This window comes from Rhincodon typus, unplaced genomic scaffold, assembly GCF_021869965.1.
Source record: "Rhincodon typus isolate 14 unplaced genomic scaffold, sRhiTyp1.1 hic_rhity00000817, whole genome shotgun sequence".
In the NCBI taxonomy this organism is placed as follows: domain Eukaryota; kingdom Metazoa; phylum Chordata; class Chondrichthyes; order Orectolobiformes; family Rhincodontidae; genus Rhincodon; species Rhincodon typus.
Genome location: NW_025966455.1, coordinates 1 through 18743, shown reverse-complemented (window position 1 = coordinate 18743; position 18743 = coordinate 1). Strand labels below are relative to the sequence as shown.

The window sequence follows — 18743 nt, the reverse complement described above, 5'->3', positions numbered from 1 at the left end:
TGACATTTTTCTGGTCCCACCTGCCTGCGCTTGGCCCATATCCCTCCAAACATTTCCAATTCACGTACATATCCAAATGACTATTAAACAAGGTAACTGTACCCACATCCACCACTTCCTCTGGAAGTTTATTCCACAAACAAACCAGTCTCTGGGTAAAAAAACTGCCCCTCATGTCTTTTTAAAATATTTCTCTTCTCACCTTAAAAATGTGCCCTCTAGTCTTGAAATCCCCCACCTTGGATAAAAGTACCTGCCATTCATAGAATCCCTACAGTGTGGAAACAGGCCCTTTGGCCCAACAAGTCCACACCAAACCTCAGAGCAACCCACCCTGATCCATCCCCAAACACTATGGGCAATTTAGCGTGGCCAATCCATCTAACCTGTACATCTTTGGAATGTGGGAAGGAAACCCATGCAGACACACAGTCGCCTGAGGCTAGAATCGAACCCAGGTCCCTGGCACGGTGGCACAGTGGTTAGCACTGCTGCCCCATCTTATCTATACCCCTTATGATTTTATGTGCCTCTGTACGGTCACCCCCGCCCAGTGAACAAAGTCCCAGCCTCTCCTCATAACTCAAATAGCTTCCATTCGTGGCAACACCCTGTCGCAGCAAGTTTCTGGGAGTGACAGCTCTCCGCCCATGTCCAGGGGCGGGTCTCACACGGATTTTGTGACGGCAAACCGGGAAATGAAACTGAAAAAAGGTTTGCAAGGTCCGTGACTTGGAGACAGTAAGGACTGTAGATGCTGGAAGCCCGGAATGTGGACTTTCCTGCTCCTGGAGTGCTCTGTGTGTGTGTGTGCTTTTCCAGCCTCGCGTCTATTGACTCTTGGCAACGTCAGTTTCGGCTTGGCTGGCTTTAATTCTGCCGGAGGCTTTCTGTGAGTGTGTACGGGCAAGAAATTGTACATAACGTGTAAAGCTCTTCCTCCCTGTTGCTGAGGGAAATAGCCAAGGAGCTGCGTTCGGAGGAGGGGGAAGCTGAGAGACAGTGCTGCCTGGGCTGAGGGGATAAAGCCTTTCACGGGGACCGAGCCCCCCGCCCGCTGACATGTGCAGAGAGAACGGGCAGTTCTCTCCAGGAACATCCGAGACACCAGCAGGAGCTGAAAATTTCCTGTAAAACCCACCAGCAGCTGCTGTCCGAGGATTCCAAAACCCACAGGATCGTCCCTGTCCAAGAGGCTGCCGAGGAGCTGATCTATCCGGTGAACAGTTTTTCAGAAATTCCTCTCTACTGGAGTTTAACCTTTGTTCCTCATCCGGCCAACAGGAAGCACTTGTCATTGCCCGGAGAGCCAGCCTTCAGAGGGAGGGAGGGAGAGAGAGAAGAAGGGTCGAGCCCGAAACGTCAGCCTTCCTGCTCCTCTGATGCTGCTTGGCCTGCTGTGTTCATCCAGCTCTGCACCTTGTTATTCTCAGAGAGAGATGTTTACTGTTTTTGTTACTGAAAAGTGGCAGCGTTACCATTTTTTACAGAGTTATTTGTTTCTGCTGTGTTAATTCCCCATCACTAATCGCCCTGGGGGGTGGGAGGGGGTGCAGAGAGAGGGCTGGATTGATTTGAGTTCTTGTATCTGCTAAACTGGGCAAATTCGCATTCTCCTCACATCTGCCGTTGAGCTGAACCCAACAATCTTCCTGCATGGTCCAGCTCTCAATCCCAGATTTGCTGCTTGCATTTAAATCCTACAAGCTGTCTGGTTGGGGATTGAACCCACATTCCTTGGGGGGGGGGCTCTGTGCCCCCACCCACCCCCTTACAAAGTGCAGCCTGTTCCCCCACAGACCCACCCAGCTGGCTAAGGCCAGGGATTGGTGGGAGATGATTCAGAGATAGTAGGAACTGCAGATGCTGGAGAATCTGAGATAACAAGGTGCAGAGGCCAAGCAGCATCAGAGGAGCAGGAAGCAGAAATGGGGGAGGGGAAGGGGGTTCTGAAATAAATAGGGAGAGGGGGGAGGCGGATAGAAGATGGATAGAGGAGAAGATAGGTGGAGAGGAGACAGACAGGTCACAGAGGCAGGGATGGAGCCAGTAAAGGTGAGTGTAGGTGGGGAGTTAGGGAGGGGATAGGTCAGTCCAGGGAGGACGGACAGGTCAAGGGGCGGGATGAGGTTAGTAGGTAGGAGATGGGGGTGGGGCTTGAGGCGGGAGGAAGAACAGGTTAGGGAGGCGGGGACGAGCTGGGCTGGTTTTGGGATGCGGTAGGGGAAGGGGAGATTGGAGGAAATGGAGGCGGTGGCACATCAACGAATACCGCCTCCATTTCCGAGGCCAACACCATCGACACTGAGGACGCCCACCGCCGCCCCGGCCCCGCCCACTGCAGACTCGGCCCCCCCCCCCCACAGCGCCCCCGCCCGCCACCGACGCCCCGCCCACCCCCGACTCGGCCCCGCCCACAGCAGGCTCGACCCCGCCCACCGACACCGCCCCGGCCCCGCCCACCGCCGACTCGGCCCCGCCCGCCGACGCCGCCCCGCCCACCGCCGACTCGGCCCCGCCCACCACCTCCACAGCCAGCTGCTCCAGAGGAGACTGTAGCCCCAAGCCCTGCCGAGTCTTCACCATCCCCCTCCACCCCCAGACCTACCCCTCACCGAGGGTGAACGGTCAGTCCTCAGTAAAGGGCTCACCTTTGTCCCCCTCCACCCACACATCAACAAATACCACTCAGGCTTGGACATAGAGCAGTTTTTCCGCCGCCTCCGCCTCCACGCTTACTTCTTCAACCGTGAGCCGAACCCTCCCTCTACTGACCCCTTCTCCCGCTTCCAACACACCCCCTCCTCCTGGACACCACCCCAAGGCCTCCTACCCTCCCTCGACCTCTTCATCTCCAACTGCCGTCGAGACATCAATCACCTCAACCTCTCCACCCCTCTCACCCACTCCAACCTCTCCACCCCTCTCACCCACTCCAACCTCTCCTGCGCAGAACGTGCAGCCCTCCGCTCCCTCCGCTCCAACCCCAACTTCACCATAAAACCCATGGACAAGGGAGGCGCAGTTGTAGTATGGCGCACTGACCTCTACATCGCCGAGGCCAGACGCCAACTCTCCAACACCTCCTCCGACCGCCCCCTTGATCATGACCCCACCCCTGACCACCAAACCATCATCTCCCAAACCATCCACAACCTCATCACCTCAGGTGATCTTCCACCCATGGCCTCCAACCTCATCGTTCCCCAACCTCGCACTGCCCGCTTCTATCTCCTTCCCAAAATCCACAAACCTGACTGTCCTGGTTGACCCATTGTCTCCACCTGCTCCTGCCCCACCAAACTTATCTCCACCTATCTGGACTCCATTTTCTATCCCTTGGTCCAGGAACTCCCTACCTACGTCCGTGACACCACCCACGCCCTCCACCTCCTCCATAACTTCCAATTCCCCGGTCCCCAACACTTCATCTTTACCATGGATGTCCAGTCCCTCTACACCAGCATTCCCCATACAGATGGCCTAAAGGCCCTCGGCTTCTTCCTGTCCCACAGGCCCGACCAGTCCCCCTCCACTGACACCCTCATCCGCTTAGCCGAACTCGTCCTCACCCTCAACAACTTCTCTTTAAATTCCTCCCACTTTCTACAGACAAAGGGGGTGGCCATGGGTACCCGCATGGGCCCAAGTTATGCCTGCCTCTTTGTAGGTTACGTGGAACAATCCCTCTTCCGTAGCTACACTGGCCCTAAACCCCACCTCTTCATCCGTTACATTGATGACTGTATCGGCGCCGCCTCATGCTCCCACGAGGAGCTTGAACAGTTCATCCACCTCACCAACACCTTCCACCCCAACCTTAAGTTCACCTGGACCATCTCTAATACCTCTCTCTCCTTCCTGGACCTCTCTGTCTCCATATCGGGCAACCACCTAGAAACCGATATCCATTTCAAGCCCACCGACTCCCACAGCTACCTAGAATACACCTCCTCCCACCCACCTTCCTGCAAAAATTCCATCCCCTTTTCCCAATTCCTTTGCCTCCGCCGCATCTGCTCCCAGGATGAGGCATTCCACTCCCGTACATCTCAGATGTCCTCGTTTTTCAAGGACCGCAAGATCGCCCCCCTCAGTGGTTGAGAACACCCTCCACTGTGTCTCCCCATTTCCCGCAACTCATCCCTCACACCCCCTCCCTGCAATAACAACCAAAACAGAATCCCCCTCGTCCTCACGTACCACCCCACCAACCTCTGGATCCAACGCATCATCCTCCAACACTTCCGCCATCTGCAATCCAACGCCACCACCAAAGACATCTTTCCCTCCCCCACCCTTATCTGCTTTCCGGAGGGACCACTCTCTCCGTGACTCCCTTGTCCGCTCCACACTCCCCTCCAGCCCCACCACACCCGGCACTTTTCCCTGCAACCGCAGGAAGTGCTACACCTGCCCCTACACCTACCCCCTCACCCTCATCCCAGGCCCCAAGAAGACTTTCCACATCAAGCAGATGTTCACCTGCACATCTGCCAATGTGGTATACTGTATCCGCTGTTGCCGTTGTGGCCTCCTCTACATCGGGGAAACCAAGCAGAGGCTTGGAGACCGCTTTGCAGAACACCTATGCTCGGTTCGCACTAAACAACTGCACCTCCCAGTCGCGAACCATTTCAACTCCCCCTCCCATTCCTCAGATGACATGTCCATCCTGGGCCTCCTGCAGTGCCACAACGATGCTACCCGAAAGTTGCAGGAACAGCAACTCATATTCCGCTTGGGAACCCTGCAGCCCAATGGTATCAATATGGACTTCACAAGCTTCAAAATCTCCCCTCCCCCTACCGCATCCCAAAACCAGCCCAGCTTGTCCCCGCCTCCCTAACCTGTTCTTCCTCCCAACTATCCCCTCCTCCCACCTCAAGCCCCACCCCCATCTCCTGCCTACTAGCCTCATCCCGCCCCCTTGACCTGTCCGTCCTCCCTGGACTGACCTATCTCCTCCCTACCTCCCCACCTACACTCACCTTTACTGGCCCCAACCCCGCCTCTTTGACCTGTCTGTCTCCTTTCCACTCTTCTCCTCTATCCATCTTCTATCCGCCTCCCCTATCTCCCTATTTATTTCAGAACCCCCTTCCCTTCCCCCATTTCTGAAGAAGGGCCTAGGCCCGAAACGTCAGCCTTCCTGCTCCTCTGATGCTGCTTGGCCTGCTGTGTTCATCCAGCTCTACACCTTGTTATCATTGGTGGAAGATGGACTGGTCAATGATGCCAAAGATCACAGATTTCACCAAGTACTGAATGAGACAGAAAGCTCTCGCTTTTCTTGTCTCTGTCGATCATCTGTGTCATTGATAGGTGACAGGGACCCAACTGGAACTTTGGATTAAGGAGGAAACAAAATATTCAATGATTATAGAGAGGAAAAGGGAAGTTGGGAGATAGTGCACGAAAAGGAGGGGGGCAAGATTTGTTTGCTTTTTGAGGCAAAAGGTAATGATGGCAGCTTTGAAAGGGTGGGTGGGAGGACAGACCATAAGATGTAGGAGCAGAAGTAGGCCATTCAGCCCATCAAATCTGCTCCATCATTTGAACATGGCTGGAATGTTTCTCAGCCTTATTGTCCTGCTTTCTCCCTGTAACCCTTAATCCCATTACTGATCAAGAACCCAGCTATCCCTATCTTAATGCACTCAATGACTTGGCCTCCACGGCTTCTGTGGCAATGAGTTCCAGAGATTCCCCACCCTCTGGCTGAATAAATTCCTCCTCATCTCAATTTTAAAGGGTCATTCCTTCACCCTGAGGCTGTACCCTTGGGACCTAGTCTCTCCTACTTGTGGAAACATATCCACTCTAACCAGGCCTCTCAGTATTCTCTATGTTTCAATCTGATCCCTCCTCGTTCTTCTAAACTCCATTGAGTACAGATCCAGAGTGTTTAATCTCTCTTCATACAACAAGCCCTTCATTCCTGGGATCATTCTTGTAAACCTCCTCTGGACCCCTTTCTGGCTTAGATATGGGGCCCAAAACTGCTCACAATATTCCAAATGCAGTCTGACCAGAGCCTTATACAGCCTCAGCAGCACATCTCTCCTTTTGTTTTCTCGTACTCTCGAAATGAAAGCTAACATTGCATTTGCCAACTGACAGTTGACCCTGCGTTTTAACCTTAAGAGAATCCTAAACTAGGACTCCTAAGTCCCTTTATGCTTCAGATTTCCAAAGCTTTTCCCCATTTTGAAAATAGTCTACTCCTCAATTCTTCCCAACAAATACATAACCTCACACTTGGCCACATTGTATTCAATCTGCCACTTCTTTGCCCACTCACCTAGCATGTACAAGTCCCTCTGCAACTTCCTCCCTTCCTCAGCACTACCTGTCCCTCCACCCGTCTTTGTGTCATCTGCAAACTTAGCAACAATGCCCTCAGTTCCTTCATCCAGATTGTTAATGTATAACATGAAAGTTGTGGTCCTAACATTGACCCCTGTGAAATTCCATTAGTCACTGGCTGCCATCCTGAAAAAGACCCTTTATCCCTACTCTCTGCCTTTTGCCAGTCTGCCAATCCTCTATCCATGCCAGTACCTTACCCCGACCACCATGAGCTTGTATCTTGTTTAGCAGTCTCCTGTGCGATACCTTGTCAAAGGTTTTCTGGAATCTAAATAGATCACACACTCTCCTTTGTCTAATTTTCTCATTACCTCCTCAAAGAATTTCTCCAAATTTGTCAAGCATGACCTTCCCTTGATGAAGCCATGCTGATTCAGCCCTATATGACCCATGACTTCCAAGTACTCTGAATCTCAATCTTAAAAATGCACTCTAAAATTTCACCAACGACTGAGGTCAGGCTAACTGGCCTATAATTACTCGTCTTCTGCCTCCCTCCCTCCTTAAACAGAGGTGTTATTTAAGCCATTTTCCAGTCTTCTGGGGATTCTGACTGACTCCAGTGATTCCTGAAAGATCACCACCAATGCCTCTACAATTTCTCAGCTGTCTCCTTCAGAACCCTAGGGTATCGCCCATCTGCTCCAGGTGGTTTATCCACCTTCAGATCTTTCAGCTTCCCCAGCAACTTCCTTAGTGATGGCCGCTACACTCACTTCTGCCCCCTGACTTTCTTGAAGTTCTGGTTTGCTGCTGGTGTCTTTCACCATGAAGACTGATGCAAAGTACCTATTCAGTTCCTCTGTCATTTCTTTGTCTCTATTCCTACTTCTCCTCAGTTCCTCAAAGAGGAATTGTTAACAGTCTCATTTTAACCTGGGAGCTGGGAATGTGGGGAATCAGCGTAGTCTGAGAATAAAGGCATGACCATTTAGGAGAGATGTTAGGAAGCACTTCTGCACACAAAAGGTGCTAGATATTTAGAACTCTCTTCCACAACAGCAATGGATGCTGGATCAATTGTTCATTTTAAGTCTGAGATAGATAATGTTTGCTAAGTGAAGATATTAACAAATATAGACCAAAGGTAGGAATATGGAGTTTGATCACAGATCAGCCTTGATCTCATTGAGAGCTGGAATGGGCTTGAGGGGCTGAATGGCCTACTCCTGTTCCTCTAGGGGAGGCGGTGGCTTAGTGGTATTATCACTGGACTCTTAATCTAGAGACCCACGTAATGTTCTTGGGATCTGGGTTCAAATCCCACCACGGGAGATGGCAGAATTTAATTCAATTAAAAAAAGTCTAAAGATGGCCATCAATCTACTACTGGTTGTTGGAAAAACCTATCTGGTGCACTAATGTCTTTTACGGAAGGAAAATGCCATCCTTACCTTGTCTGGCCTACACGTGACTCCAGACACACATGCGGTTGACTCTTAACTGCCCTCTGGGCAATTAGGGATGGGCAATAAATGCTGGCCTCACCACTGACACCCTCATTCTGTAACTAAATAAATGTTTAAAAATGTTCCTGTGTCAGTTGAACAGGAGCAAGAGATCAGGATGGAAAAGATGACCCCAGAGGGAGCATAAGGGGGGAGAAAATAGACAATCAGAGGAAGGAAGGCACAAAAAAAAAGTAACATTCTTGCTCGGATCACTGTGAACCCATGCCATCTTCAACACCATTGGGGTACTTCAATAGGCTTGGGTGGGATTGGCCAGGGAGTCTCCAGTGTTACTGGAGCTACACGTCTCCCACTTTAGGAGATGGCCACAATTTAATAATACAACCTGACCGAGGGCCAATCAAACAAAGAGAAAAAAAATTGCACTTTTTAAATCAGTGATTAAAACGAAAGGTAATCACCATAATCCTGTTTTCTCCCTGGAGAGAGAGATGAAAGGCGGTGAGCTTATCCTGAGGGTGACCACACCTCAGGCATGGGGTAAGGTTGAGAAAATGGGTAGCTCAGCTATTTGTGGCACTCTGCAGCAACTGAGCCAATGAAGACCAGCAGCTGTCTTTCTCAAAAGCACATTACAATGAGATTTTACGACAACTGACAGTGATAACATTAGACGTTTAATTCCAGATTTTGATTTAGCTCCAATTCCATCTTCTGCTCTCGTTGGCTTTGTAACTGGGTCTGCAGAATATTAGCTGGGCCCCTGGGTGACCAATAGCACTGTGCCATCGCCTCCCCAAATGAGCTGTTAAAACATTCCGTGATATAACAGTGCCCTCCGTGCTCATGTGACAGAAACTCCAACAGAGCTGCAGATAATGTCCATAAACATTGCTTGATGAAACACTTTGAGGTCTGTCTTAAACTTATGTGAACCAATGAACCCACGTAGAAAGAGTTTTATCAGTTGTATTACTCTGTTTAAAAACAGCAAAGTTTTGAACATTAGCTGAATCTATTTAGCTTAATGTTCACATTGCTAATAATTATTTGCAGGTTTACAGACTCGATGTCAGCACAATTAATGGATATGCCCCATTCTCAGCAGGAAATGCTGCAAACTTTATTAAATCCACTCCAGAAGAAGAAGACGGAATATAGTACCTCAAAGAGGACCTATGAGAGAAGGTTAGCTTGCATTAAGGTACGTTTAATATATTGTAAATACAAGACTTTAAACTTTTGTTGAAATATCCAAACCTCCTTTACGAAAGGTAAACTTGAGCATAACAACTTTACTCTAAGGTGTTTATGTAAAAGGGTTATAAACATAAACTGGTCACCAAGAAATCCTGTTGGAAATCAGGAGCAAACTCTTTACTCAGAGGGAACTCACTATCACAGGGAGTGATTGAGACAAGTCAAATCGATGCATTCAAGAGGAAGCTGATCTGATCTGATTTGATTTGATTTGATTGAATACTGTCAAGCGTACCAAGGTACAGTAAACACTTGTTTTGCATGTTTTACAAGCAGATCGTACTATACAAGTGCACCAGGGCAACAAAATAGAATGCAGGATACAATGTTACAGCTATTGAGAAGGTGCAGAGAAAGCGATCAATATTAGCATTGGAATAGTAAACAAGGGAGAAAAGAATAAAAAGTTATGTTGACAAACTGAGACAGAGTAGAGTGAGAACAGGGTCAGCTGAAGTATAAATGCTGGTATGGACCTATTTTGCTAACTGGCCCATTTCTGTGCTGCACATGCTGTTTTTGTAAGAACATTTTTCTCTTCAGAATGCAAAAGCAGCTGAGCTATGGTTCAATTTCACTTCCTCACTGGGGAAACTGATTCTTCATTCACACTGGAGAAGCTTCACAATAAACCTCAGAGGAAGCAGCTGCCTAAGAGTACCTGGGACGCTTCACAACAAACAGCTTGGCATACATGTGGTTCAAGTATAAGCAGGCTTCCTTTCTCACAACTTTTACAAGGTGACATATTTTGAGAGTACAGGGCAGAATCTGTATACCATATCACTCTCACCTCATCATGGCACTGTTTTGGAAGAAAATTCTCTGCAGTGTCCTTACAAGTGCTTATCCCTCAGTTGATCCCACGTACTCATTATCTGGTCATTGTCACATTGCTGTGTCTGGGAGCTTGCTCTGCACAAACTAACTGCTAATTTTCCTACATTGTAGTCATTTATCTCCACTACAAAATTACTTTATTGGCAGAAAAATGCTTTGTAATTTCCAGTAGTTGTAAAAATCAGAAACTATTCAAGGAACTGGTTAAATTACATCAACAACATTGTGAACAGTGTTGGGCCTCTTTTCTGAGCAAAGACATACTAGAGCAAGTTCACTTGGCTGATTCCAGGTATGGAGGAACTGTCTTATGAGGAGAGGTTGAACAGGTTTAGCCTGCACTTATTGGAGTTTACAAGGCTGTGAAAGACGAGGAAGGAAAGATCACCTTTTTTCTCGTAAGGATGTCGTTCATGACTTCGATAAGATCCAGGATGGAGATCTAACAGGAGAGACCCATAATGGTGTTGGGAATTGACATATGAGGTGACAGCACAATCTAGGACTCTGCAGAGAGGTTGAGTTATAAAGTTACAAGGATAGTGGGATCAAAGGTGTGTTCAAGGAGCTGAGGTGGAGAAGGTAAGAGTATCAACTTCCGAGGGGCGATGATAACCAATGACCTGTCGTGGACTTCCCATGTAGATGCAACAGTCAAGAAGGCCCAACAATGCCTCTTCTTCCTTAAGAAGCTTAGGAAATTTGGCCCATAAGGAGCCTCGCCAACTTCTACAGATGCACGATAGGAAGCATTCCATCCAAGTGAATAACGGTCTGGTACAGCAGGTGCTCTGCCCAGGGCCGTAAGAAACTACAGAACGTTGTGTGCACAGCCCAGGCCATTGCGGAAGCCAGCTTCCCATTCATGGGTTTCATTTACACGCGTTGTTGCCACGGAGAGCCTGCCATCATCATCAAAGACCCATCCCACCCTGGCAATGCTCTCTTCCAACCTCTTCCATCAGGCAGAAGACACATGCACCAGCAGGTTCAAGAACAGTTTCTTCCCTGCCGTTATTAGACTGACGAATGGACTCCCTAATTTCAAGTAATATTGATCCTGCTAATGTCGATACTGCTGGGCGCACCTCCTGTGCAGTGTAACCTGTATGCCTCACTCTGTCTAAGCACACCCTATGATCTGGATGTCCTTGTTTTTTATGAATGCCTGTACCACTCACAAACAAAGCTTTTCACTGTACTATGATAAATCAAATCATATCAAATATTGAGGCAAGTGGTGAGGAAATTGGATTTTAAACAGAAAGAATGCACACCATTAACAAAATCAGCTAGCAGGGGGAACAGGAGGGATTTGCGGGTGGTCAGTGGGAGTATGAGTGGGGAAGTGGGAGGTGAGTCCTATAGATTAGTTATCAAACCCAAACGGCTGGAGACTATTGGAGTCTCACCGTACATTCCTCTGTACGCCCAACACTGGCCAGGCCAGCATTTATTGCCCATCCTGAACTGTCAAGGGCAGTTGAGAGTCAACCACATAGCTGGGGATCTGGAGTTACGTGTAGGACAGACTAGATAAGATTGACCAATTTCCTTCTCTTGAAAGGACATTAGTCAACAAGGTGACAATCAGCAACAGTTTCATAGCCATCCTTAGACACGTAATTCCAAATTTTTGTTGAAGCGAAATATCCAGGATTCAAATACAGTTACAGAACATTACCTGGATCATTGAACAAATAGTCCAGTGACAATACCTCCAGGTCACCACCTCCCAACCACTCAAAGCCTTGACTCTGTTTCTCTCTCCACAGACCGAGTGAGGTTTTTCCAGCATTCTCTGGGTTTGTTTCTGGTTTATTCTGTAGTTTTGCATTCGGAGACTGTTTGGTGGTGTCGATATCAGTGGGTTCTTCTGTGTACTACAATGTAAACCTTATTCTCAAACGTATGCATGTCAGAAATCGAGAATGGCTTGAAACATGTGTCACTTCTGTCATTGAACTATAACCATTATTAATCTGGTTGTTTGAACTTTTCTCTTCCCACAGCAGCAAATAAACGAGGCAGAGCAGCATGTGAAGAAAGAGTTTGACAAACTTCACCAGTTTCTCTATAGGGAGGAGAAAACTGCCTTGCAGAAACTGAAGCAGGAAAGGAAGAGAAAGAGCCAGCTGGTGAAGAGAAAGATTGATAAGATAACTGAAGAAATAGCAGCGCTGTCCTTCACCATTCAGGAGATACAGCAATTGCTGGGGGAAGAGGACCATATCCAGATTCTCAGAGTCAGTGCCTCCTCGGACAGTGGCTTTCTGTTTTCCTGCCTTTTCCCAAAAGAACCTGACGTTGTCATTTAAGGCTCTGTCAACAGCATTCCCGATCCTGATGTGCACGGTCATGGATTCTGGTCCCACTCCAGGGTCCCAAGCAGCTCACCCAGGTTGACCCTGCAGGGCAGTACAGAGGGAGCACTGCACTGGCCTTTGGATGTGACAGTGCACCAAGTCACAGTTGGGTGGATGTAGAAAGACCCCGTTTGAGAAATTTACTGCAGGGGGAAAACTGGACTTGCGAGACTGAGCAACTGGCATTGGTTACTCCGTTCTTGTGCCATCCACACGGTTGAATAGCCAGTGGACTTTAGGCTCAGGCTTGACGAATGACCGTGAGTCTTAAGTCCCAGTGAGGGATCAATGTCTTCAGAAGAAGGGGGCAGGGGGAAGAGAGAGAGAGAGACAAGACAGAAAATGAGAAAGCTTATATCTGCTGGAGTTTTGAAGCGATGACTTGATTGAAATGTTTAAGATCCTCAGGGGTCTTGACGAGGCGGATGTGGAGAGGAGGTTTCCTCTTTTTGGAGGAAATCTAGAACTAAGGGTCATAGTTTGAAAATAAGGGGAGGCCTGTTCACAGTAGAGAGGAGCAGAAGCTTCTTCTTTCAGAGGCCTGTGAGTGTTTCGAACCCTCTCCTTGAAAAAGGGATGGGAGCAGAGTCCTTAAATATTTTTAAGGCAGAGACAGATAGAGTCATGATAAACAAGACAATGTTATCAGGGCTAGGTGGAAATGTAGAGTAATCAGATCAACCATGATCTCATTCAATGGAGCAGCAGACTTGATGGGCTGAGTGGCCTACACCTACATTCATATCAAGGATCTATTCTGTTCTTGTGAAAATATGATACACACTGTCCTTCGAAACAGATTATTTTACACAAGGAGTATCTGAATGTATAATGGAATTACAGTTGACTACATTGTGAGCTGCACTGTAAGATACCGTCGTTTTTCAGTCATATCAAATCATTAAATTCACACTGTCAGGCTAAAGGGCTAGTTTTACTATTTAAATTCTGAAAACCTGCTATTGATCTGAATCACAGAATCCCTACACTGTGAAAGCAGGCCATTCAGTCCACACCAACCTTCTGAAGAGCATCCCATCCAGACCCACCTCATTACTCCACATTCCCAATGGCTAATCCACTTAGCCTGCACATCTTTGGATTGTGGGAGAGGACGAGAGAAAACCCAGTCAGGGGGAGAATGTGCAAACTCCAGTTGCCAGAGGGTGGAATCAAACCCTGTTTCCTGGCGCTGTGAGGCAGCGGCGCTAACCACTGTGCCACCCTTAAATCTATGCTATGTTTGTAACAGAAAGTTCTAAAGATTAATTACTATCTTTTGCTTCATTTAGAGATATCCAGAAGTGGAGAAAATTTACAGGTAAATACACTTAAAGAGAATCTATTTTTATTCTCTTATTTTAAATTGCTCATAATTTGTAACAAAAACACTGCTGTTATCTTGCACTGCTCTCTTTGTGTAGAATAAAGGGACCCACCCCCATTCCAGTGAAGGCTGGTCCTATTGTCAATGTAGGGAAGGCCATTGGATCTCTGCAATACAGAGTCTGGAAGAAGATGTTGACAGTGATTACCACAGGTTAGTGCTATCCAGGAACAGACAGAGAAAGTTCCAATTGCTCAGCTCACCAACTCCCTTCTGGAAGTGGTAGGAGCTGTAGTGAGGTGAGACTGACCGACCTTGACATCAAAGTGACAATTAGCCAAGTGTAGCATCAACAGACTGGAGTCAATGGGAATGAGGGGAAAACTCTCCATGAGTTGGAGTAATATCTGAAACCAAGGAAGATGGGTTATGGTTGTTGAAGGTCAGTCATCAAAGCTCCAACACATCTCTGCATTAGTTCCTACAGAGAGTGCGCTAGGCTCAGCTGCTCCACCTGTACAAGGTGCTGGTGAGACCATATCTAGAATACTTTAAGCAGTTTTCTTCAAGCTTTTCTGATGAAGGGTCTAGGCCCGAAACGTCAGCCTCTCTGCTCCTATGATGCTGCTTGGCCTGCTGTGTTCATCCAGCCCTGCACCTTGTTATCTCTCTTCTTCAAGCAATCCTTGTTTACGGCATTTCATTGGAGGTACAGTCAGAGAAGGTTCATGAGGATGATCCCTGGTATGGAGGGATTGTCTTAAGAGCAAAGGCTAAACAGTTTCGGACTCTACTCACTGGAGTTTAGAAGAACGAGAGGTGATCTCATTGAAACATATCAGATTCTTGAGGGGCTTGATAGGTAAGTGTTGAGCGGATGTTTCCCCTCATGGGAGAGTCTAGGTGCAGAGGGCATAGGCTCAGAGTAAAGGGGCACCAATTGAAGACTGAGATGGGGAGGAATTTCTTCTCGTAGAGGGTTGAGTGTCTTTGGAACTCCTTGCCACAGAGAGCTGTGGGGGGACAGAGTCCTTGGTATTTTGAGGCTGAGATAAATAGATTCTTATCGGGGAATCAACAGCCATGGGGAAAGCACAGGCAAGTGGACGTGAGGAGTGTCAGATCAGCTGTGAACCTACTGAATAGCGGAGCTGGCTCGAGGGGCTGAATGGTCTACTCCTATCCTGATTTCCTATGGTCTGACAGACCTCCCCTTCATCATAAGGTCAGAAGTGGGATGGTCAGGTATGATTGCACAGTGTTCAGCATCATTCATGACTCCTCAGATTCTGAAGCAGTCCATGATCAGGTGCACCACGGACAATACCCAGGCTTGCTTTAATAAGTGGTAATTAACTTTTGAACCACCCAAGTACCAGGAAACGACCATTCCCAACAAGAGAGGATCCAACCCATCCCCCCCTGGACACATAGTGGCGTTACCACTGCTGAAGCTACAGCATTACCACCAAGGAAGTCACCATTGACCAGTTTGGGCAGGCCTCATAAATACTGTGCTCGCAAGAGCAAGTCAGGAGTTAAGAATTACATGTTGAGAAACTCACTGCCTGAGTCCCCAAAGCCCTACAAGGTGATGGAATACTCCCCACTTGCCTGGATGGGTGCAGCTCCAACAACACTCAAGGTGCTTGACACCATCTAGGATGAAGGAGCCCGCGCTTGGTTGACACCCCATCACTACCGTAACCATTCATTCCACTGATACTCTGGAGCAATGGAATGAACTGCCTACAAGATATGCTGCAGCAACTCACCAAAACACCTTCTATGGACTTCTACCAACCAGAAGGACAAGGGCAGCACCACTACCTGCAAGTTCTCCTCCAAGCCACTCACTGTGGAAATATATCACTATTCCTTCAGTGTCACTAGCTCTAAATCCAGGAACTCCCTCTCTAATAGCACTGTGGCGTCTATATGTCCCATGGGCTGGAGTGGTTCAAGAAGGCAGTTCACCACATAGTCTCCGGGGCAACTCCAGGTTGGCAATAAATGCTGACTTGGCCTGTGACAGAAGCGAATAGATTATTGGGGAATCAGAAGCTATTTACTGAAGCTCAATGAGCCCCAGTGTAACTGAGGGTGGGAGTAACATTGCCTTGTTTCTGTCTATCATCTCATTGTCAGTCTTACTCATCAGCCTCTCAGAGAGTTAACAGTTTTTGTTTAATTCTATTCTCTCAGCTCCAGTGACCTTAGACCCTTGTACAGCTCATCCTTACCTCCTCCTGTCTGAAGAGTTCACAAGTGTGAGGCACACCACGAAAAGACAGCAGTCACTCTCGGACTCCCCAGAGAGATTCGATCCTTGCCTGTGCATCCTGGGACGTGAGGGATTCACATCTGGGAAACACCACTGGGAGGTGATGGTGGGACAAAAGACTGAATGGGATTTGGGTGTGGTCAGAGAGTCTATCAACAGGAAGGAAGCCATTGATCTGAATCCAGACACAGGAGGCTGGATAATCGCGTTGAGAAATGGATACCAGTACAGAGCTGCTACCAAGACGTGGAAACATTTAGATCTGAGGGAGAAGCCGACGAAGATCCGAGTCTCTCTGGATTATGAGGGAGGGAAGGTGACCTTTTATAACGCAGAGAGCAAGACCCATATCTACACTTTCACTGCAACTTTCACTGAGAAACTCTATCCCTTCTTCAGTCCTGGTCACAACGACGGGGGTAGAAATGCCGAACCGCTAAAAATCTGTCCTCGGACAATAATAATCCAGGAGGAATAGAATTTTTGTTTGAATCAAAGGGAAATTCTGCAGATTGTGGAAATCAGAAATAAAAGCAGAAACTGCAGTGGACCAGGCAGCATCTGTGGAGAGAGGGATGACATTAATCTTTCAGAAACTGCAGTCATTTGACAACTTTACTCTTTAATGACAGCTTCCTTTTTCTCTTGCCATGTACACTTCCTGCACTTCTATCTTTTGTTTCTGTGCCTGTCCTGTTTCTATCCCACTTAGACTGGGCCCATCATTGTTTCCACTATCTCCTGTCTCCCATCCTATCACAGTGCCTGAAATAACTCCAGAGAGGCCTGTATCCTGTTACCAAGTCACCCTGTATTTACCGTGGAGAGTCTGTGACACTGCTCCAGCTCCCTCAGGGCCAGGTCCCAGAGTGTACAGAATCTCTGACATTCCTATTTATTATCTGTCAGCCAGGGGTCCCTGATTGTACCAGATTAACAACCCCAAACAGGGAACTCATATTTTTTGAGGTCCACCGAGCAGACCTTGTTACAATCTCTACGTTATCCCCTTCTATGTGTCCCTCCCTCCGTACCTATCTAAAGCATGCTACCCTCTAACATCTTCTAGCATTGATGAAGAGCTAAGCCTGTTTCCCTCTCTCTGCAGATGCTGAGTATTTCCAGCATTTGATGTTTTTATTTTAGGATCATTTATTTTTAAAGTTGATCAAGGCTGATGAAGGGATAGCTATATGCACTTTTTCAGGATCTTTCTATAAGTATCTGAGTGATCCTTCTTATCTCCTGCAAATTCCAGAATTTAGGAAACTAACGTATAAGCAATCATTTGTTTTTAATATTGTGATAAAGGAATATATGTTAGAGAACATTGTGTAAAATAATTCTAACGGGTTTATATTAATATCTGGACATCTATTAGTTCTCAAAGAATGACACAGCACAGAAGAATCTCCCATACTTATTGTCTTTTCTAGTTCTTTAGAAGACCATTATATTAGTTGACTCTCCTGGCCTTTTCCCTTATAGTCCTGAAAATGTTTCCCCTTCAAGTAATAACCCAGTTATTTTTTTGAAAATTAGACTTACAGTTTTTAACCTTGACTGTGGCTGTGTGCCTCCAGCCAATGTCACCTTGCTGAATAATTTTACCGATGAGAGGCTCCAAGACATTTTCAGAGTTTCTTCCTTATTTGTCTATGCAATGTGGGACATTGAGAATTTGCAGCATCTCTAAACGCACTTGAATATGATTTTCAGAAACCTGGCATTCGCATGCTATTTTTTGGGGGGTGTGGGTGAGAGGTGGCTAAAAGAGGGAGCAGTTATTCTGTACAACAGAAGCTGTTCAAAACCTGTGTCCTTGTTTGAAGTTATGTCAGGGCAGAAATTGGTACTGAATATCCCAACCTCACCAATAATACAGAAATTGTAACAAGCAAAAGCCACAAAGAGTTGAGTGACGGGAGTAATTTTAACCAAGCTCTCTAGGCAGGGACTTCACAGTTTTGGATAGAATCCTGGTTGAGTTCAATTTGGAAGGAGTATTCGATTCGGACTGTTTTACCCAATCTCTTATGATTCTTGACTGGCAAATCAGATCAAAATTAACTCCTCACGGAATTTACACACTGAATAAGTGTATATTGAAAGAAAGATATCTTTATTCAACGTTTGTGAAGAAAATTATCTCCCAGTTCTTTTGTGTGTTTAATGTGTAGGAGTGGGTTTGCTCATTTCTCCACAAAGATTGGACCATCCTTCAGTCAGTTCAGGAGGATAAAGTCAATGGGTTTGCAAGCAATGAAAGTAGCTGTACTCCTGTCACCAGGAAGAGGAGTCTTACTGTGCCTTTTACTGTTCTTAAAACAAAATAAAGGAAAATGCAAGGAAGAAAATCCTTTAATCAGCTCTCTATGTCATAGTTCAGTCTAAGGATTTACTAAGATGTTTATATCTCCTGATTATTAAGCTTTTTCCTCTTATAGTTCTTTCATGGGATGAGGGTGTCATTGAGAAGGACAGTATTTGTTGCTTGTCCCTGATTGACCTGGAACTGATCTGGACTATCTCAGAGGCTGGACCAGAGTCACCCATGTCACTATGAGTCTGGAGTCATGTGCAGACCATCCCAGGGAAGGGCTGCAGATTTCCTTCCCGAAATGGGCCATTAGTGAACCAGATGGGTTTTTACAGCAATCATTCCATGGTCAATATTGCTGAAGATTATCATGATATCTCGGATGTATTCATTGCGTTTAAATTCTAGTTGCCCAGATGGAGTTTGGACCTGTGTCCCCACAGCACTAGCCTGGGCCTCTGGATTCTTAATCCAGTCACATCACCCTTATGCCCCTGCTTCATTTGCATAATACGTAACATTTTGTATGGGTGTCACCCTCATACCTCTTTATTTACATTGT

At 47.1% G+C, this 18743-nt stretch overlaps 1 protein-coding gene across 2 annotated transcripts; it reads left to right on the top strand.

Moving 5' to 3' along the window:
• The first annotated feature begins 664 nt into the window (after positions 1–664).
• LOC125480944 (zinc-binding protein A33-like) lies at positions 665–18231 on the top strand. 2 transcript variants are annotated; one of them, XM_048592215.1, is made up of 6 exons: positions 665–1219; positions 8841–8988; positions 11900–12130; positions 13543–13571; positions 13675–13790; positions 15783–18217. In XM_048592215.1, the coding sequence occupies exons 2-6, from the start codon at positions 8854–8856 to the stop codon at positions 16337–16339; spliced, it is 1068 nt and encodes a 355-aa protein (XP_048448172.1). In that variant the 5' UTR covers positions 665–1219; positions 8841–8853; the 3' UTR covers positions 16340–18217. The 2 variants fall into 2 exon arrangements, with proteins under 2 accessions (XP_048448172.1, XP_048448171.1); XM_048592214.1 differs by having other exon boundaries at positions 666–1219; positions 11897–12130; positions 15783–18231.
• Positions 18232–18743: the final 512 nt, after the last annotated feature.

Excerpts from the sequence above, each read along its gene's own strand:
- LOC125480944 (XM_048592214.1), top strand. The coding sequence starts at position 8,854 with ATGTCAGCACAATTAATGGATATGCCCCATTCTCAGCAGGAAATGCTG. Across the intron at positions 8,989-11,896 it reads GAAGGTTAGCTTGCATTAAG|CAGCAAATAAACGAGGCAGA; the intron begins GTACGTTTAATA and ends CTCTTCCCACAG. Across the intron at positions 13,791-15,782 it reads GTTGACAGTGATTACCACAG|CTCCAGTGACCTTAGACCCT; the intron begins GTTAGTGCTATC and ends CTATTCTCTCAG.